At 40.4% G+C, this 22,308-nt stretch overlaps 2 protein-coding genes across 3 annotated transcripts in view; one reads left to right on the forward strand and one right to left on the reverse strand.

Annotated features, from left to right (window-relative positions):
- LOC127429809 (tripartite motif-containing protein 59-like) overlaps positions 1-22,308 on the reverse strand; it is a 226,887-nt gene that overhangs the window by 196,089 nt on the left and 8,490 nt on the right. The gene's annotated exons all lie outside the window — the stretch shown is intronic.
- The window catches only part of LOC127429791 (structural maintenance of chromosomes protein 4-like), a 44,532-nt gene that overhangs the window by 20,390 nt on the left and 1,834 nt on the right, over positions 1-22,308 (forward strand). For both annotated transcript variants that reach the window (XM_051678996.1, XM_051678997.1), the window contains exons 8-23: positions 2,512-2,652; positions 3,035-3,185; positions 3,363-3,527; positions 5,041-5,274; positions 6,349-6,534; positions 6,626-6,787; positions 7,266-7,491; positions 7,584-7,663; positions 8,175-8,327; positions 8,476-8,602; positions 12,237-12,426; positions 12,646-12,790; positions 12,877-13,050; positions 14,270-14,452; positions 14,871-15,103; positions 15,232-15,415. In XM_051678996.1, the coding sequence (XP_051534956.1) occupies positions 2,512-2,652; positions 3,035-3,185; positions 3,363-3,527; positions 5,041-5,274; positions 6,349-6,534; positions 6,626-6,787; positions 7,266-7,491; positions 7,584-7,663; positions 8,175-8,327; positions 8,476-8,602; positions 12,237-12,426; positions 12,646-12,790; positions 12,877-13,050; positions 14,270-14,452; positions 14,871-15,103; positions 15,232-15,415 (2,734 nt within the window). The remainder of the gene's footprint in view (positions 1-2,511; positions 2,653-3,034; positions 3,186-3,362; positions 3,528-5,040; positions 5,275-6,348; positions 6,535-6,625; positions 6,788-7,265; positions 7,492-7,583; positions 7,664-8,174; positions 8,328-8,475; positions 8,603-12,236; positions 12,427-12,645; positions 12,791-12,876; positions 13,051-14,269; positions 14,453-14,870; positions 15,104-15,231; positions 15,416-22,308) is intronic.

Raw genomic sequence — 22,308 nt, forward strand, 5'->3', positions numbered from 1 at the left:
TCAAAATGAACTCTGACTAAATCAGACAAATTTGCTGGGAATAAAATACCCAAATACTTAATGCCCTGTTTGGGCCACTGGAAGGCGCCCGACTGGAAAGCCGTTACTGGGCAGTACGCTGTCAGAGCCAAAGCTTTGGATTTAGACCAATTGACTATGTATCCTGAGAATTTGGAAAAGGAATTAATAATTCTGTGGAGGCAAGGCATAGATCTAGTAGGTTCAGAGACAAATAATAAAATATCATCTGCGTAAAGCAGAAGCTTATACGCCACACCTCCCGCCACCACCCCTGGAAAATCATCCTCCTTTCTTATCGTGGCTGCTAATGGTTCCAGGGCAAGACAGAACAATAATGGGGAAAGAGGGCAACCCTGCTGAGTGCCCCTATCCAGAGTAAAATAATCTGAAATTAATCCATTTGTTTGTACCGCCACTAATGGGTGTCTGTAAAGTAACTTAATCCATCTAATAAAAGTATTCCCGAACCCGTATATTTCCAAAATCTTAAAAAGATAATCCCATTCTACCATATCAATCGCCTTTTCGGCATCAAGTGAGATGGCAGAGACACACCTCTTTTGAAGGTTATGTGTCGTGTGTTGTGTTTTTTTATTTATTTATTTTTTTTTAATTTAAGATTCTCTGTGGTTTTTGCATGGTGGAATTTAAAGTCCCCGTGAAGTGCCTTGACATGCGCAGTTTTATTTGGTGTATTGTAGGGCTGGGTATCGTGGGCGATAGGACAATGTAATCGGATATTGACGATATCTGACCAATATCCCGATGTCGATTGCGACTCTCATTGTCAGACGATGATCGAGAACATCTGGAAATTACAAAACCATAGATCTGGGAAGTCGGCATATATATATTTGAAACATTTTATTAATTGGTTTTAAACACGAAAAACTAAAACCAAAAATATTTCTAAATATATATATAAATTCTATATATTAAATATCAGCACAGGGTTTGAAATTCGCACCCGTCAAATGCGGTTAACCTATATCATGTGTATAGCCGGCAGTTTTGCTCATCTACCAGCCACTGTGGCGGGCTAACTGTAAAACATCTCGGAATGACACATGACTAGAAATGCTGTTAGACACAATGACAGGCACTTGAAGAAATGCACTTTATGCTATTTTAAAGAACAGACAACAGAAAAGCTGTTGATGCGCTGTTTGTTTAGAGGCGGGAGCATGTCTCGTGGAACACGCACATATAGTGTTCTCACTCTTTATTTCAGTCGTCTGAAAACTGTTTACAAGGACAGTGTCGTCGATGAGAATGCTGTAAATGATCTCAGACAGTCTCAGGAGATGCTCAAAGTTTAGTTCGTTTTATTCCCACAGAGCAGTTTATGCTTAACCTGCATTGTGAACACAACTCTGCAGGTTCACTTTATAAATGGCTTATACATGTGATTAAATCATAAAATTAAACAAAAACACAGCCACCATGAACCTAAAATTGATTTATATTCCAATTACCATCATCATTATCATGTTTACATTCATAATTGCCATTAGATAATATGTTGCTATTAGTCATCTTCCACCTGTTGTCATAGACGGATACTTGTGTGAAGGCAAATGGATGGTTATGTATGATTTTTTTGACCACTTAATAAAATTAAAGCAAGAATATTCACCATTCCCTTGGCCGGGAGGTTGGTGATTATAATTGCATATTGCAATATTTTTTATAAAATATAATTAACATATTTCATAGACATCGCCCAGCCCTAGTGTGTTGACGTATTTCCTACTAAAACAGGAAGTTGGGGAAGGACATCTCGAATGGCTCATCCCTTTTTTAAGAATAGCATTAGGCTTTAGTTTACATCGCCCACACAAATACCCCTTTTCCACCAAAATGGTGTTTAGCTGGGGAAAGTAGCCATCTCAATAACATCCCACTTTTCCACTGACTTGAGAAAGTAATTACGTAACTGACCACGCTGCTACACAACCAGCCCACAATCACAGAACCTGCTTTTGATGAAACCATCAGAAGTTATAAATAATTTCATACATATGGTATTTGTAAATACTATTTTATGTTAGACAGATGGGGAAAATAAAGAGGCTGGAGCCAAGTCCGATGCAGATGAATAAAACAAGCAAGCAAAAGATCACAATATATCAATGTTTTAAATCACAATACATTAAATTTAAAGAATAAAGTACACATACTTGTTCCGTACATCCAAAGAAACCTCTAAATACTGTCTGCATTAAAAAATATGAATAATTCAGAATTGATCACCCCTACGCCCTATTCCCTTCAAAGACAAATACCCTTCACTATGCGAACTTCAGAGCATTGAAAGGTGATAACCAGCATTCACAACTCACTTTTTAAGTCATTTTTAATGGAAATTCTGTTTGGAACGACCCTACAGCATGGATTGTGCTCCCTTTGTAGTGTTGTTACTCTGTGATGATTTGTAATGATGCTGAATGAACTTCAGGTGTTATTCTTAGTGATGTTCTTGTTATTCAGGCATGATCTAGAGAAGCGTGTGTCAACGAGAGAAGCTGAGAAACAGCAGATTCAAGAAGACACAAAAGAACTGCGTGACAAGAGCAGCCAACTCACAGAGGAGATGAAGGGGAAGAACGAGGAGCTGAAGAACGTGGAGAAGTGAGACTATCTCATGTCACTGAGAATGAATGTTCATGATACACATCAGCTGCTGGCCTCATGTCTCTTTATTAGCGGTCGACCGATATATCGCAGAGGCCGATACATTTTGACACAAATTTGATGACTAAACAGAAATCAGAAGAAACTGCTATCTGTCATTTAAATTACAATATTATTTTTTCGTTTTGTGTGAAATTGAATAAATATAGTGCTAAATAAGAGTTTATTTTATGTTTGTTATTTACTATATTCAATTGTGATATATCGGCTACCCTGCTCTCTGGATAACGGCCATTAAAAAACCCATATCGGTCGACCACTACTCTTTATATAGTGGGTTAGGGGTCTGTTGATCAGATTGTTGTTTTTGCTTCTGAAGGAAACTGACGAAGCTGACAAAGTTCATCGAGAACCAGAAGGAGAAATTCACCCAGCTGGACCTGCAGGACGTGGAGGTGCGCGAGAAACTCAAACACACCAAGAGCAAAACCAAGAAACTGCAGAAACAGCTGCAGAAAGACAAGGAGAAGGTGAGATATCTGTCTGTCTGCTGGTACTGTAAGAGAGTGTATGACCTGTCTTCCTCCTCCCTGACCTTACAATCAAACCTCCCTTCATAAAGCCCCAATGATCTGGTGCTGAAAGTGAGATGATTGGAAGAGGAGGGTGTAGTAGATGTTAGTGAGTGTTTGTTGTGTGTTGTTCAGCTGGAGGAGTTGAGGAGCGTTCCTGCAAGCAGTGAGAAGATCATCACGGAGGCGTCGGCTCAGAAGGAGGAGCTGGAGAAGAAGAAGCTGCTGGAGGAGCAGAAGTTGGCTCAGGTGATGGAGAGTCTGAAGGAGGAGACCAGCGGCCTGCAGGAAGATAAAGAGGTGACAATCATAAAGATTCATCAACCTACCGAACACTAATAACTAGGGCTGTCAAGAGGGCTGAGAAATGGAGAAATTTTTTAATTGACTTTGTTTCCTTTGTCCACAAGAGGGCACAATGAATACATACAGTATAAACCATAGTGTTACATTATTGGTGATGAAGCAGTTCATACTATGAGCCCAGACAGGGGCTGTTCAATCAGAACAGAATGGAACAGTACGTGAGGGTCTCAAGACACACATTTCCAAATTGAACTCCTTACCTGACAAACTGTTTTAGAACCCATTGCTTAATCTGAGAAATGCTGAAAAGAGAGAAAGACACAACGGCCAAAGACCTCTGCCTAAGGGGCTGTTCACACTGAATGCTTTTGCGGCCATCCAGTTTACCACTTGTACATACACTAGATGAACATTTAGGAGCTCTGTGTTTTAGATGCCATGTCAAGTTAAAAAAGCACCTCAAACTTTAAAAACGCATCTCAAGACACCTGAGTTCTGTACAACTATATTTGTTGCGCTGTGTCTAGCCTTTTATAGCGCAGGAATACGATTGGTCTGGAATCATCGTCAGTGCTTGGCACACATCCAAAATTGGAATGCACAGTTTTAGCGTTCGAATGTTTATTTTTATCTTAAATTTGGAGATTTGACAGCTTTACACCCTGTCCTAACCAGATACGACACAATAAGATTCCAGCGACCTGTCTGTCCGCACTAGGCTCGATGCGACGTGATGATGTTCATTCACTAAAATGATGATGATAAGTGACAATAAAATCAGAAATCCGAACAGTCAGACAGGACCATCTGTTTATTGTACGCAACTGATTTTCTCACTGAAGCGCCATATGGGCACACAGTGTTTACGGCAGTCCCTGAGGGGATAAATACACAATCACACACAGAGTTACTGAAGAGTTTGCTGAAGAGAGCGAGACCTCAAGCACAACATTCGGTAGGTGTGTGTCTCGGACAAAATCAGGTTGTATTGAACCGGCTATAATATACTGGTATGAGAATAATTTTAGACACATTTGTTGACTTGGCTGCCCGCCGTCGCAGAAATGGAAACCATTCCAAAAATAGAATGCCCTGTTGCTCGTATCGGTGTCGCTGCTGGTTAGGACAAAAACTCTGTTTAACAGAGTGTAATGATAAAGCGGGCTCAATGTAATCATGGAGTTTTTCTCTATAAGTGAACATTACGTTTACTGCATAAACCGTGACAGTGTGTTTAAAGTACAACATAACAACAAGCACTGGTGATCCTCCAGTCTCCCTGTATCCTCCACAATGACAGTCACACCATTGATTAATTGATCGTTAATCTTTGTGACAATTGATTATGAAAATTCCCAAAGGTTGACATCCCTAATTCTGCATTCATGGCACAAGTGCTAACACATTACACATGGCCACTGGTTACCAGCTGTTTTGTGTTTATTATGAATTTTGTATTATATACTTCCCTGAACTATGTTCCTTCCTCTGTCTGTTGTTGGTGTAGAAAAAGGAGCAGGAGCTGCTGGAGTTGAGTAAGACAGTGAATGAGACTCGTTCACGGATGGATGTGGCTCAGTCAGAGCTGGATATCTATCTGAGTCAACACAACACTGCTGTGAGTCAACTGAACCAGGCCAAACACGCCCAACAAGAGGCTGTAGACACGCTGAGAGACAGAAGAGCCGCCATCAAAGACCTGAACATCAAAATACCACAGTGTGAGGAACAGCTCAACAAGGTGTGTGTGTGTGTGTGTGTGTGTGTTCTGTAAAGGCCGAAACATACTTCACGCAAGTACGCAAACGCAGACGCAAGTGCTTGGCCAACGCATGGCCTACGCGTGGTCCTGTTGTATATACTTTACGTCCGCTCTTGTGTTGCTCTGGCGGTTACAAACCTCACAACACAAGGGGGGGGGGGCGATAGAGTTTTTATTTTTTAGTTGCCACAAGTGTGTGATTTTGAAGGAAGAGGGGGAAGGTTATGGCTGTGGTAGTGGTTGCTTCTGGGCATCAGACTGTTGTTGGGTCTCTGGCTGTAGAGGCTGTCTGTGGTTGAGGCACAGAGGGATGGGGGATGTGGGCAGGAGTTCTGGATGGTGTCTGACTTCTCTATTTTCCTGATCTGTCTCCAACTGCTAGAGCCAAAAAAGCAAACATGACAGATTTGAGGTGGATTAGTAATAAAGGCACAGCGAAAACGTTTTAACTTTCTACCTAAAATACACAACTTTCATCATTAGATATGTATTCTTTATAACACTCCTTGTTCTTTAACCCTGCAGTCAATGCAAATAAAGTGTGTGTGTGGGGTACGTTTACCTAACCTCAGGTTGCTCTTTCAATAAAAGCATCTAATGAATTTAGACCTGCACGTGATTTAACTTTGCTTATGTTTACATACAGTATATAGCAGATTTTTGGGGAAGCCACAATTTCTTGCCAAGCATTTTCAATCGTTTTATTCGAATGGAGAGGGGACGAGGGGTTGTAAATATCTTTGTATAATCTAACTTGTTTGGCAAGACTCTCCTCAAATTGCTGCTCTGCCATGACGGTTGTTGATTGAAAGAAGAAAATCCGCTCTAGCGCCCCTTGCGGCAAAGCTGAGAATGCAGCGCATACTTGCGTTGGGTTACGAATTGAGCGCTGACACATTTCACTATGCAACGACGTGTGGAATCGAGCTTGCGTAGCAAGGTGTGTCTGTGTTTGCGTACTTGAGTGAAGTATGTTTGGGCCTTAACTCTACATCATCTAATGCAGAAAACACGCATGGCAGTTAAAGACATTGTAAACTGTGTGTTGTACAGGATGAGCAGGAGCTGGCGCAGATCTCTGAACAAGACCGTCAGAAGCGAGTATTAGTTGGTGATATGAGACAGAAAGTAGCTGAAGCCAAGAGCTCTCTTTCTTCAAACCGCAGCCGCAGTAAAGTGCTGGATGCGCTCATGCAGCAGAAACGATCAGGGAAGATCCCCGGTATTCTGGGGCGACTGGTGTGTATACATACCCACACACACACACACACTGACAGCAGAGAAGCCAGTGACAACAGACAAATAAACACGTGTCTGTGTGACTCAACAGGGTGATCTGGGAGCGATTGATGAGAAGTATGACATCGCTGTCTCCTCCAGCTGTGGATCTCTGGATAATATCTTAGTGGACACTATCGACACAGCACAGAAGTGTGTGACCTTCCTGAAGACACAAAACATTGGTGTGGCCACGTTCATTGGCCTTGACAAGGTGATGCTTCTGTCAAGTCCTGAAAATGGAAAAGAGTTTTTATATGTATTCAATTTCATTGTAGTTTTAGTTCATATGAACTGTTCATAAATTTATTTCATTTGTATATTTAGAAAATGAATTGTTTTATTTTTTGGTTTTAATATTTCATGTTATAGTTTTCAACCCTTATAACAAGCACCACAAATCATTCCATCTGCCTCTGTACCACACAGCACTAGATCAGAACATGTGAGCTGTGATTGGTTGTTTCACATGTCAGTCATACAGCTGCTTCTTATGTAATTGACCAGTTCTTTTTGAGACGATAAACTCAAACTATCAAGCACTGATTTAAAATACGAAACCAAAGGTCATTTTTTCCATTGAGTTTTCATTCAGGTTTTCTTTAGTTTATGACTTTTATTTTTTATATATTCTAGCAATAATAGCCTTTGTCATCCTCATGAGTGTGAGATGTGTTGTTGTTGTTGTGCAGATGAAAGTGTGGGAGAAGAACATGAGCTCCATCTCCACCCCAGAGAACATTCCTCGTCTGTTTGACATGGTGCGTGTGAAGGATGAAGCTGTGCGTCCGGCGTTCTACTTTGCCCTCAGGGACACGCTGGTGGCTAAAGACCTGGAGCAGGCCACACGCGTGGCATTCCAGAAGGACAAGCGCTGGAGGGTGGTGACGCTGCAGGGCCAGATCATCGAGCAGGCCGGTCTGTTTGTGTGATGTGGCTCTCAAGTGTTTGTGTGATGCTCATAAAGAGCTCTGTGTCACTCTGGTCTGACGTCTCTCTCTCTCTATCAGGTACCATGACTGGAGGAGGAGGACGAGTGATGAAGGGCAGGATGGGCTCTTCAGTCTGTGCTGATGTTACTCAAGATCAGGTCTGATTACATGCTAACTTAAAGGCACTGATGCCTGTAATGAAAAGATACAGATATTTAAATAAGAGTCCCCAGTTTGTTTCAGGCTTGTTCATAATAATGTCAGGCATTATGCACCATTTTATTTTGTAAACATGTTCTGGGATTTTTTTTACATTTTGGACTGTTGGTGCCTCTTTCTGTGCCTGTAAGGAAATACTAAGAACATTTTGTAACATTCAGTAATTTATATATATATATATATAAAATTTATTTTTTAAACTATCACCCGATTAATCGTTATTGGACTTTTCCACCAGCGTAGTTGTCGGTGTTATCAGTCGATCTCTAAGATGGATCATTCTTTTCATATTATGGCTGATTTTTGTTTTTTCTTAAAAAAAAAAAAAAAAAGCACAACTTCAAATCAAAGATTTTTTAAGACTCAAGTTCAACTACATGAACATTTCACGTTTGCTTGTAAACTAAAAGCTTGATGTAAGACATGATTTAAAATGTGTGTTTGTTTCAGTTGGATAAAATGGAGAACGCCTTGAACAAGGAGATGACACAACTGCAGGACTGGCAGCAGAGGAAACTTCAGCTGGAGGAGAAAGTGCACAAAGCCAAATGTGAGCTGAGAGACATGAAGAACACACTGGAGAAATACTCTGCCTCCATACAGGTCAGACATACTCAAACACTGAACATCTACATACTGTGGACGTGTTTGTGTGGTGTAACATCTACACACTGTGTGTGTATGAGTGATGATGACATCTGTGTGTGTGTGTGTGTGTGTGTGTGTGTGTGTGTGTGTGTGTGTGTTGTAGAGTCTGACAGAGCAGGAGCTTCATCTGAAGACTCAGATTAAAGATCTGGAGGCAAACGTCATCTCTGCTGCTCCTGATAAGGCCAAACAGAAACAGATGGAGAAGAAACTGGAGAGCTTCAAGAAAGGTACAGTAACACTACTGACTGGAGATCCCCCAGTCATGGAAAACCTGTAGACATCAGGGGAACTTTGTTTTGCTGCCTCATGGAAATGAGAAGTGTCTTTTAAAAGTCCTGCAACTTTCTACAGTGAATATAATTGTGCTGCTCTCAAATGATTTGTTTGTTACATTTTGTTCTTTGTGATCAGAAAGGCTAAAACTACTGAGGGTCTTACTGGAGAGATTTATACTGTTTAATAAGTATAATCATTTACATCTCTTTAGTCAAAAGAATGGTACCTGACAGGGAAATGAAAATCTGACAGCAATCAGTAAAAAAAAAAAAATCTTAACCAGGTGATCATGAACGACCGGAAGAGTCATTGATTTTTCATTAAAAACTCTGAGGGTAAGACAATATTAAATGACAGCTGAAGTTTGCAAGACTAAAACATTGCTGTTGTAAAAATCATGTAGTTGCATTGTATAAACTGATGATTACCCAAAGTAAATGAATGTTTTGTGTTGAGTTTTTGGCTCTTAATATACTAAAGGGAGACCAGCACTAGGTGTCATGCTTTAAACTCCAGTGATTATCTTTTTTTTATTTTTTATTTTTTTTATATATAATTATTTATGACAGTCCATTTCTATAGATTCAAACCTTTAAGAGTTCACTACAAAACCACTTATGATTAAGTTCATATTCAGCTGTTGAAAATAATCTCCAGCGTGTAGAAGCAAGAGGTGTCTTTCAAACGTGCAGGTTAGAACGAAAAAACAATGCTAATCAGAATTCAATTCAACCTCAGGCTGCGAGCTGTATAGTTTTAATTTTCTAATTAGCTAGCAATCTAGTAATAGGCAGCCATGTTTCTCAAGCCTCTGCAGGCCAGCCAAGTGCCTGGTAAAACGGCAAAACCCCAGAAGCAAACCACAGTATCGAACACATCAGGTTACATATCTAAAAGGGACATTCATCTCTAACTGGAAGGATTTGATAGGGTGCAGTATGAGGAGGAAGACAGTGATATTCTGCACTGTCTGTCAAATGCATCCCAATTTGGCTGACAAGTTACTACCTCCCGTTAATTTTAGTTGTTGTCCCGTTAAACAACGTTGCCAAAATGATCCCCTTTCACACGGATCCATGAAAACGACTAAAAACACTGTATTATGCATGCCAGGCCAGTAGTTGGCGATGTCACTTTGTAAAGAAACACTATGTGCCTGCGCACATAAGCATTCTTCCACAGAGCGGTGAATACAAACAATGAAGATGGCGAAAGCATCGAGCAATTTTGTCTGGACAATGAGGATTCTTTATTACTACAATTACTTTGCTGGAGAAGTGTCAATAAACTCAAACTCTTGAGCAGCACAAACACAGTCCTGTAGTCCGCCCTTGTAGTTTTGAAGTACTCGCGCGCATGCCTATAGACTGAACTCTCAAGATTATTCAATAAACTCTGCTCATTTTTACCATCACTTCGTCTCCTGCCTTCTTCTGTATTCCCCCTGCTGACTCTTGGGCTGGTAGGAGAGTGAGATAACATAACAAGCAGTTGATGTTGACTGGTTTTGGATATCAAGACAGAACGCTGATATATGGATATGTTCTGACGGAGAGAGAGGTCTTGATCTAACATGCATTGCCTCATGTTTTCATATTCTAAGCATATCATTGAATACTGTACATGGCATCACATCTCTGTCTATAGGCTATATACATAACTAGTGGGTGAATGAATTGCAGGGTAAAGGTACATCAAATAAAATTAAGTAAATAAAATAAATAAATAACATTTAAAATACAAATAAATGTTTCCCATCTGAATCCATACATTAATTTCAAGATTTTCAAAATGCAGGTTCTGCCTAATGTACAATGTTCACACTCCATACAAAACACTCCAAATGAATAAATTGTTGATTATTGTTATTTGCACAGACACCAGTATTCATATAGATAATTATACATCTTGATGCTTATCAATCCATCATTCTTTATATAACACGTAATACGTGTGCGCATGACGTCATCGTTTTTTTATGTTTACACAGAGACGATAACGGCATTGTTTTCAAAAACATGCAGTTTGAAACCTGTTTTCAAATGTTTGCGTTTTCAGGCCCCAAAACGCCGTTGTCGTGTAAACCAACAGTCAAAACACATAAGTTTTCTGTTTTTAGTTAAAAACGGCGTGTAAACGGCACCTTAGACGTTCACTGAAGCCAGCATCAATCGTATTGAAACTGTGACAGCTAGCTCGCTACATTCCCCGGTTACATGTTGCTGAGCTTAGGGCACATTGGGCCTATATTCGCTAGGTTAAATCGTCTTTCCACACTGTGATATTAATGAGCCTTCATAAGGAGGGAAACGTCCTCCTGTCACCCCACCACCAGCAGCAAAACAAAGTCTATGACTGCTTTAAACAGCCTATTGAAGGCTATTCAACTAAGTTTAATAAGTAAAACAATTATGAAGCACAAAACGATTCATAATGGACAAGGGAGCATACAAAATAACAAACAATTGTTTCTGACAACAAATAATGTAAAGACAAATTATAAAAGGACATTTGAAACACATGTGACAACCTGCCATGATAGAAGTCATGCCCTAACCTGACTTTCATGAATCATACCCTTGTCCTAAGAACACATGTAAACCTTTCAGAAAAAATCTGCCTTTACAAAAATATAATATTACAATTTTAGTTTAATGGACAGAATAAAAGAAAAAAATATATAATTTAAGAGGATTTGATCTAGTAGTTTGAGCACTGTTAGAAAACACACATTTGTGTAATTTGACTTTTCACTCAAAACCTCTTAGTGGCTGAGATACAGCCCTTCTGACAACTAGCCCCGGTCTGCCCTGTAAACATAGCTGAGACCAGGGCCCTATGATTTCCATGATGCCACAAAACGCAGATGGAATCGCAGAATCCAGACATAAAAATGGTATTAATGTCACAGAATTTGACACATTTTGTATAAAATTACATTTTATTTCATAAGCCAATTAAATTATTTATTTATTTTGAACTGTAAAAGACTGTAAATGTGCTGCGCACTTCAAAGTGATTGTGAGAAGCCGTTCAGATGCTCATGATCATCCCACACGCTGTGTGTGCAGTAGATGACTGAGAGCAGAGCGCTCAATCACATTTCAGCACACAGCTAATGCAGGCTGTATGTTTATTTGATTAAATTGAAGCATTTTTGCAGTTTAACAATCGCACTAGAGAAAGTCAAAAACACACAGATACTGACAGGTCTTCACTTATTTTTCTGCCATAATAAAACCTCAGTTTAAATGGATGTGAAATTTAAAGGGGTCATGAAATGTAAAATCTAATTTTCCTTGATATTTAGACATGTAAGTGGTAAATGTACTATAAAAACACTGTAATTTTCAGAACTCAAAGCTTCCCCAGTCTAAAAAGAGCATTTATAGTTCCCACACATTTGAAATGTCTGGTTTTAAAAACTGTGTTCATGACATCACGAAACATTGCTCAGTTGTATTTACACGGCTCACAACATGTCATCGCACCATTTGCCCCGCCTATTTCATAGGGCCCAGGTGAGACTCATGAGAGCGTGTCATATCAAACCTCATAGATATTCTGTTGTGTTGTTCTTTGAAGACTTTGAGGTGGCGTCCACTAAAGCAGGAAAGGTTGAGTCAGAAGTGAAGAGACTGCACACACTCATCGTAGACATCAACAGTCACAAACTGAAGAACCAGCAGGACAAACTGGACCAGATCAACTCGCAGCTGGATGAATGTTCCTCAGCCATCACTAAAGCTCAGGTGGCCATCAAGACTTCTGGACGGTACATCAGCATCATCTCTCTGCACTTATTCATTGTTTTATCTTTAGTTAGTAGTGTTTAGTTCAAGCTTCACTTGTACTGTTGCTCACAGTGACTTGAACAAACCCCAACTCCACCCAGAACAGCGAGTTTTGCATGGGGCAAACACCACTCACATTTATTCTCTTCAAAAGAAGTAGAAATGTAGTTTAAGTGTGGACGTTGTGTTTGTTGTGTTAGTAATCTGAAGAAGTGTGAGGAGAGCGTGTGTCAGCTGGAGAAGGAGATGAGAGACAATGAGAAGCTGATGGAGGAACTGACAGAGCAACTGAAGAAACTGGAGGAGCAGGCCGGAGAGATCATGAACACCTACCAGCAGGCCGAGGTACATCTCTGTCCATCATCCGTCTCACTGAAGAGATGTGTGTAGAGCTCAGACTGCTCATGTTTCAGTGTGTTTGACCTGTACAGGAAGCTCTGCCGGAGGTTCAGGAGCATCATCGTGACGTTCTGCAGGAGATAAAGGCTCTTCAGGAGCAGGAACACACTGTACAGAAAGAGTCTCTGAACGTTCGGCTGAAGGTGGAGCACATCGACACGGCCATCAGTGAATTCCAGAATAAAATCAAACACTGGGAGAAAGAGGTACATCACAAACACAATCCTTTAAAACCTTTTTTCTGAACGTGGAAGTGTTCCATAATGGACGCCTGTTTTCAGTTTCCGGTCTCCAGTGTTTTCACGTGCATCAGCAGATAATGTGATGTTTACTGTATTAACTGAGTAAAATTTGTGAGAAAAGCATGTGGCTCCACAGTGCTGATACTTTAAAGAGTTGCAATGTTTACGAAGTTTAACGAGTGGGTGCATGACGCGAGGCCATTACGTTGCCAGCAGCCATATCACCCTGTAGCTCAAGACCAGCTGCCCACTGAAGCTAAGCAGGGTTGAGTCTGGTCAGTACCTGGATGGGAGACCTCCTGGGAAAACTAAGGTTGCTGCTGGAAGCCAGCAGGGGGTGCTCACCCTGCAGTCTGTGTGGGTCCTAATGCCCCAGGATAGTGATGGGGACACTATACTGTAAAAAGGCACTGTCCTTTGGATGAGACGTTAAACCGAGGTCCTAACTCTCTGTGGTCATTAAAAATCCCAGAGCACTTCTCGTAAAGAGTAGGGGTGTAACCCTGGTGTCCTGGCTAAATTGCCCCCATTGGCCCTTCTCAATCATGGCCTCCTAATAATCCCCATCCACTAATTGGCTCTATAACTCTACTCTCTCCTCTCCACCAATAGCTGGTGTGTGGTGAGTGTACTGGTGCACTATGGCTGTGTCACATCATCCAGGTGGATGCTGCACACTGGTGGTGGTTGAGGAGAGTCTTCTGTTTACTGTGTAAAGTGCTTTGAGAGTAGTGTCAGAAAAGTGCTATATGAATGTAATGTTCATATGCTGAAATCATTTAATACTTTGAGCCTGAACTCATTTTTACTCCAACTAACAATTAAAATGGTGGTTGTTCTCTGTCTGGAGTGTCGTATTCATTTTTATCTCTCTTCTTATGGAGACTGGAACCAATCAACAGTCCAGCAGCAATTAGAATCATCATGGCTGTGGATATTTACGATATTTGCTGGCAATATAAAATCAAGCAATATGTTGAATATTGAGGGGATTTTAATGCTTTTTTGCCTGTAAAGTTTCCTAAAAAGTGCACCTTTTAAAGCGGTAATTCTCAACTGGTGTTACCTCAGGAGCCAGACTTTAAATTCGACATCCTTAGAGGAACCGAGCAGAAAGCCAAGTGTTTCAGACAGAGAGTGTGTCTCTCTGTGAGTGTGATGAGTGCTGTTGTGTGTTTGTCAGGCCAGTAAACTCTCACTGCACTCCATTGATGGAACCGCATCAGAAGATCTGCCCACACTGACTGTAGATCAGCTGGAGAACATCAGCAATCCAGACATCATGAAGAATGAGATCGCTCTGCTGGAGGAGCGCTGTGGCAACATGAAACCAAACCTGGGAGCCATTGCTGAGTTTAAGAAAAAGGTGCGTGTGCACACATGATCACGGCTCGGAGACATTTGATCAGTTCAGAAGCACACGTAACACACTGACCTCATGAAATCTGTGGAGAACAAGTCCATGTCATATTTCACCCAAATATCAAAAGAAATGAATGAGAAATTATATTTTGCTTCAAGAAAGATTTTAACTCATACCCCAAAATTCTCCAAAACTTTTATGAAAATATGCAGATTTAAATGTAAGAAGTTGAATAATGAAATGATGTCGATGCGTATAGGGGGTAAAATGTGTGATGAAAGTAAAAATGCAAAAACTCAAAGCACCTAAAATAGACTTCATCTTCTATATGCAAAATATTATTTCTTATTTTTCTTCAGATGTTTGTGTGAAATGTGATATTGTCAGCAAAGACTGATGCTGTGTTTGTGTGTGTGTGTAGGAGGAGTTGTATCTGCAGCGTGTGGCGGAGCTGGATGACATCACCACACAGAGAGACAGCTTCAAGAGAGGCTGTGAGGACCTGCGCAAACAGAGACTGCACGAGTTCATGGCGGGATTCAACATTATCACCAACAAACTGAAGGAGAACTATCAGATGCTCACGCTGGGAGGAGATGCCGAGCTGGAGCTGGTGGACAGTCTCGACCCCTTCTCTGAAGGCATCATGTTCAGGTATGTCAATAAAACAGCTCATAGTGTTCAGTTTGACTTTCAGAGGATGATGATGAACATTTTCACCTCCTGACAGTAGTCTTTTATATGCTGCGAGTTTGACGGTGTTGTATGTGCTGTGTTATCAGTGTGCGTCCTCCTAAGAAGAGCTGGAAAAAGATCTATAATCTGTCTGGAGGAGAGAAGACGCTGAGCTCTCTGGCGCTGGTGTTTGCTCTGCATCACTTCAAACCCACTCCACTCTACTTCATGGATGAGATTGATGCTGCACTTGACTTCAAGAATGTCTCCATCGTGGCCTGCTATATCTATGTAAGTACTGCTGTCTTTAACATCCACTGAACAATCCAACACTGTGTGCCAACCAGACATGACAAGTAACATGTCCGTCTATACTGAAAGTGAAAATGCTGCATGACTACAGCTGGGGATTTCAAAAGTATCAGTGCCTCATGTCAATACTAAAAATTAAAAAAAGATGTAAGGAATACCTGTTTCTTCAGTACCTGTAGTACCGAGTACAGACTCAATTCAGTCATCGTGCGCTGTCTGTCTGACTCACGGCTGCGTTCAAATGCTCACACGATTATTCATTACTCCTTTTACACTGAAATGCTGATGATTGTCATGGAAACATTTTTTTTACAATTTATATTTAACTTTTTTAAAAAAGATAACCGTGTTCACGTGCACTTTGTGCTTTATACAGGGTACCCACGGATCCTTAAAAAGTCTTAATGTCTTAAATTCAGTTTTCCTAAATTTAGGTCATAAAAACTCTTAAACATCTTAAATGATACAGCAAAAGTCTTAATTATCATTGAAAGAGGTCTTAAATTTGGGGTGGAAAGACAGGAATCGTGATATAATCTAATGTGATGAAACTTCAGAAGAATATGATTGATATATGATAAATTAATGCGCTGCGTCCTTGAGAGTGAAAACAGGACACTTGTATTTTCTTCAAGTTCGTGGGGGCTTGTGAGTGTTTTCAGATGTTGCAGAACAGTTCACAATCATTAGGACATATCGGACATTTATGACAAACTATCACTAATGATCAGCTGTTGATGATGATGATATAATGTTGATGAAATATAACAATGTTTACTTTTAATTGTTTATACTGTAATACATTGTATATTATTGTAGGAGAGCACATTTTATTTCCCTTATCTGTTTGAATGAGCAGCTGGAAGCAGTGAAGTGCAAACATTTCAAAATATAAGTCCCTGCTGTATTTCAAAGTTAAAGTGACTTTAAAGTTAAAAGTTCTGCGCTATGAATCAAATCTGTGACCCTGTATTTTGGCTTCGCTATACACAACGCATTATTTAAATGAATTTAAACCGACTGAATAATGTTCATAAGACTCTAGACTGTCATGTAAGTGTTAAACTTCTGCTGCACCGAAGTGCTCCTACGGGTGCAGCTCCAACAAAAGTGTCTCTAGTAAGAAACCTTTTTAAGTTTTTTGATTGAAAACTATTTGGTTGTAAAGATTAGTGTCTCTAGTTTCGTTTGATATGCCGCTTTAAAAAATCCATTCATTTTTCGAGTGTCAGCGCGCTGATAAACATGATGTCCACATATGTGGAAATTAGAACCTCATTCCCTCAAAAGTTTTTTACAGTCAGTTTTACCAGAGACAAACTGCTGAACATTCGACAACATACACCAGTCAATCTTTTCCCGGATTTGGTTATTAACATTTTTATTGATTCATAAATTAACACAAAAAAAACAACAACATATATATAATGAATCAAACACTTTAAACATTAAACCCCCACTATATCCCCTCCCCCTACCAAACTCTCAACCCACCCTGACCCCCCCACGAATACCCCTGTGGTCAATAGAATATAGACAGACACACACACACACACACACACACACACACACACAGAAAAACTAAAACAACAACATAACATAACATACAATTATCAAGTATAATAATAAAAATAATAAGAAGAAACTCTAAATTACTCCCTCCACCGCCCCTCCTCGATTCCCTCAAAAATGCTAAATAATTGCCCCATTTCTTATTGTAAGATTCCCTAACCCCCATCCTTATGCTCGACCCCTCCTCGAAGGCAGCCACCCTCCCCATCTCCGTGCACCACTACGGGATCGAGGGTGCTCCATCCGACTTCCAACTCCTCAAAATAACCTGTCTACCAATCATCACACTGGTCAAAACCCAATCCTTCATGTACTTATCCTCCAAATCCATGACCTCACTATCTCCCAAAATACAGAGTCTGGGGCAGAACGAGACCTTAGTGCCCAACATATCACACACAAAACTTTGCACCTTCAGCCAAAATTCTTGGAACTTATGGCACACCAAAAAAACATGGATGGTGTCTCCATCTTCAGAATGGCATCGCCAGCAGGTGGGTGTGTCCTTAAGACCAAGCCTATACAATCTAGAGGGGATCCAATAAAATCTATGTAAAATCTTAAATTGCATAAGGCGAACCCTTGCATCTTTAGATGCAGACTTTGTTTTTTAGAATCCTTGCCCACACTCCCTCCTCCAATACCAAGTTTAAATCTTCCTCCCATAATCTTTTAAGAGAATTTAAAGCTCGGTCCCCCAGACTCTGAATTAACAGGGAGTAATACACTGATGCCTCATGACCCTTCCCAAAAGCAGTAATCACCACTTCCAGAGTATCTGCCACTCAAAGGGGGTGTATGCTATTCCCAAAAACAGAGCAGAGCAGGTGGCGCAGCTGTAAATACTTATAAAACTGAGATCTGGGAATCCCAAAATGTTGAATCAAATTCTCAAAAGATCTCAATACTCCACTCTCATATAGGTCACCAAGTGCATTAACCCCCCTCACAATCCAATATGACCAACAGAAAGGGGACTTATTAATACATAGTTTAGGGTTCAGCCATATGCTCATGGCAACATTTAAATAAATATCAGAATTAAACACTCTGGACACTTTTGTCCATATCGAGTGCAAATGCAAAATAACGGGGTGCGACTTAACCTCTCCAGTTAGTTTAATCGAAAGGCTTTGCAGTGGCGAGATAGGGGCAAGAACTTCCTTTTCAATACAAAACCAGGGAGGAGCTCTCTCAGGTGGAAGCGACCAATGAAACAAATGTCTGAGACTGAACGCATAATAATAAAACAAAATCTTGGGTAGGCCTAGCCCACCTTTGTCAATCGGCCTATGTAACTTACTGAAATTTAACCTGGGACGTTTGCCATTCCAAATGAAGGACTTCACTATGCTATCAAATTGCTTGAAATAAGAGAGGGGGACATCTACAGGGAGAGAATGTAGCAGGTAGTTGAATACAATTCATTTTAATAACATTAACCTTCCCAGTCATAGATAAATGTAATGAAGCCCACCTGTCCACACTGCTCAAAAACCTTTTTATTAAGGGATCAAAATAAACTAACTAAATCAGACAAATTTGCTGGGAATAAAATTCCCAAATACTTAATGCCCTGTTTGGGCCACTGGAAGGCACCCGACTGGAAAGCCGTTACTGGACAGTACGCTGTCAAAGCCAAAGATTCGGATTTAGACCAATTGACTATGTATCCTGAGAATTTGGAAAAGGAATTAATAATTCTGTGGAGGCAAGGCATAGATCTAGTAGGGTCGGAGACGCATAATAAAATATCATCTGTGTAAAGCAGAAGCTTATACGCCACACCTCCCGCCACCACCCCTGGAAAATCATCCTCCTTTCTTATCGTGGCTGCTAATGGTTCCAGGGCAAGACAGAACAATAATGGGGAAAGAGGGCAACCCTGCTGAGTGCCCCTATCCAGAGTAAAATAATCTGAAATTAATCCATTTGTTTGTACCGCCACTAATGGGTGTCTGTAAAGTAACTTAATCCATCTAATAAAAGTATTCCCGAACCCGTATATTTCCAAAATCTTAAAAAGATAATCCCATTCTACCATATCAATCGCCTTTTCAGCATCAAAAGAGATGGCAGCAACCGGAGATTGATCATTCGCTACTGATCACATGATATTGATGAGACGCCTAATATTATCAGAAGAACTACGGCCTCGAATAAACCCCACCTGATCTATACAGTGGTGTGAAAAAGTGTTTGCCCCCTTCCTGATTTCTTATTTTTTTGCATGTTTGTCACACTTAAATGTTTCAGATCATCAAACAAGTTTAAATATTAGTCAAAGATAACACAAGTAAACACAAAATGCAGTTTTTAAATGAAGGTTGTTATTATTAAGGGAAAACAAAATCCAAACCTACATGGCCCTGTGTGAAAAAGTGATTGCCCCCTAAACCTAATAACTGGTTGGGCCACCCTTAGCAGCAACAACTGCAATCAAGCGTTTGCGATAACTTGCAATGAGTCTTTTACAGCGCTGTGGAGGAATTTTGGCCCACTCATCTTTGCAGAATTGTTGTAATTCAGCCACATTGGAGGGTTTTCGAGCATGAACTGCCTTTTTAAGGTCATGCCACAGCATCTCAATAGGATTCAGGTCAGGACTTTGACTAGGCCACTCCAAAGTCTTCATTTTGTTTTTCTTCAGCCATTCAGAGGTGGACTTGCTGGTGTGTTTTGGATCATTGTCCTGCTGCAGAACCCAAGTTCGCTTCAGCTTGAGGTCACGAACAGATGGCCGGACATTCTCCTTCAGGATTTTTTGGTAGACAGCAGAATTCATGGTTCCATTTATCACAGCAAGTCTTCCAGGTCCTGAAGCAGCAAAACAGCCCCAGACCATCACACTACCACCACCATATTTTACTGTTGGTATGATGTTCTTTTTCTGAAATGCGTGTTACTTTTACGCCAGATGTAATGGGACACACACCTTCCAAAAAGTTCAACTTTTGTCTCGTCAGTCCACAGAGTATTTTCCCAAAAGTCTTGGGGATCATCAAGATGTTTTCTGGCAAAAATGAGATGAGCCTTAATGTTCTTTTTGCTCAGCAGTGGTTTTCGTCTTGGAACTCTGCCATGCAGGCCATTTTTGCCCAGTCTCTTTCTTATGGTGGAGTCATGAACACTGACCTTAACTGAGGCAAGTGAGGCCTGCAGTTCTTTGGATGTTGTTATGGGGTCTTTTGTGACCTCTTGGGTGAGTCGTCGCTGCGCTCTTGGGGTAATTTTGGTCGGCCGGCCACTCCTGGGAAGGTTCACCACTGTTCCATGTTTTCGCCATTTGTGGATAATGGCTCTCACTGTGGTTCTCTGGAGTCCCAAAGCTTTAGAAATGGCTTTATAACCTTTTCCAGACTGATAGATCTCAATTACTTTCTTTCTCATTTGTTCCTGAATTTCTTTGGATCTCGGCATGATGTCTAGCTTTTGAAGATCTTTTGGTCTACTTCACTTTGTCAGGCAGGTCCTATTTAAGTGATTTCTTGATTGAGAACAGGTGTGGCAGTAATCAGGCCTGGGTGTGGCTAGAGAAATTGAACTCAGGTGTGATAAACCACAGTTAAGTTATGTTTTAACAGGTGGGGCAAACACTTTTTCACACAGGGCCATGTAGGTTTGGATTTTGTTTTCCCTTAATAATAACAACCTTCATTTAAAAACTGCATTTTGTGTTTACTTGTGTTATCTTTGACTAATATTTAAACTTGTTTGATGATCTGAAACATTTAAGTGTGACAAACATGCAAAAAAATAAGAAATCAGGAAGGGGGCAAACACTTTTTCACACCACTGTATGTATAAGAGATGTCATAACTTAATCAATTAGCCAGAATTTTGGACAAACTTTTTACATCTAGTTCGATCAGGGAAATTGGACTGTAACTTTTACACTCGCTTGGATCTTTGTCCTTTTTAAGAATCAGACTGATCCAGGCTTGTGTCATGGTTGGAGGAAGATTTCCATTCTTTAATGATTCAGTATAAACTTCTAACAAAAGTGGAGCCAGTTCTGTAGCATAAGATTAGAAAAACTCAGAGGAAAAGCCGTCAGGCCCCGGAGCCTTGCCTCTAGGCAAGCCCTTTATTACCTCATCAAGCTCCTCCAAGTTTTTCTCAGAATCAAGATAATTTTTTGCACAGTCAGTTTAGGGAGATCTAATGATTCCACAAAGTTTCTATCTTCATCAGTGGATGAAGATGTGGAACCATAGAGATCAAGATAGAACTCTGTAAAGGCATTATTAATATCAATGGCTGAGGTAAATATTTCACCACCAGCAGATTTCACTGAGGGAATGATAGAAAGAGACTCTTTCTGCTTTATATATCTAGCCAAAAGCTTCCCTGCTTTGTCCCCCGACTCAAAGTATGACTGTCTTGCCCTGAATAACCAAAACTCCACAAAATAGAATTATATCTATATTTCAATTGGGTCAATTCTCTGAGGCCATCAGATGACATTCAGCGCTTCAGCTCTGCCTCGGCACTTTTAATATTCCCTTCCAACTCCACAAGTTCTCGTGCTTTGGATTTTTTGGTGAATGAGGCATACTGCATGATCCGACCCCTAAGAACCACCTTAAGTGCCTCCCAAGCCACGCCCACAGAGGATACTGAGGACCAATTGGTCTCCATAAAGACACTGATTTCAGTCTTTAACATTTGTTGAAAATCAGGATTTTGCAAAAGGGATACATTAAGGCGCCAACTATATGATTTCTTTTTCTCTATATGTGGCATCACCTCTAAGCTCACCAGGGCGTGATCTGAGACTAAGATGTTTCCAATTGAGCAATCAACAACAGATGAAATGAGGGATTTGGATATATAAAAATTTATTCTAGAATAAATCTTATGGACTGATGAAAAAAAATGTATAGTCCCTACCAGATGGGTTCAAAAGTCTCCAGATATCTGTAAGATCAAGATTTTTACACATCCTGTGAAGCGTCAGTGTTGCTCTAGGGGGTTTACACACTTTTGCTTCACTATGATCAAGGACTGAGTCCATCAAAAGATTAAAGTCTCCTCCCAATATTATATCATGAGGGGTGCCAGCAGCTTGCAACATTCCTTCAAGATCTATAAAAAACCCCTGATCATCAAGTTAGGTGCATAAATATTAGCCAAAATCAACCTTTGCCCCTGCATTTCTGCTAAAACAATAATTACTCTCCCTAATTTATCTTTAATCTGTTTGAGACATTTGAATTGTAGATGTTTACAGTGTAATGACTCCCCTACTCTTACTTGAGCCAGCACTAAAGAAAACATGTCCACCACATATCTTCCCA

Source organism: Myxocyprinus asiaticus, chromosome 39 (assembly GCF_019703515.2).
Source record: "Myxocyprinus asiaticus isolate MX2 ecotype Aquarium Trade chromosome 39, UBuf_Myxa_2, whole genome shotgun sequence".
Classification (NCBI taxonomy): domain Eukaryota; kingdom Metazoa; phylum Chordata; class Actinopteri; order Cypriniformes; family Catostomidae; genus Myxocyprinus; species Myxocyprinus asiaticus.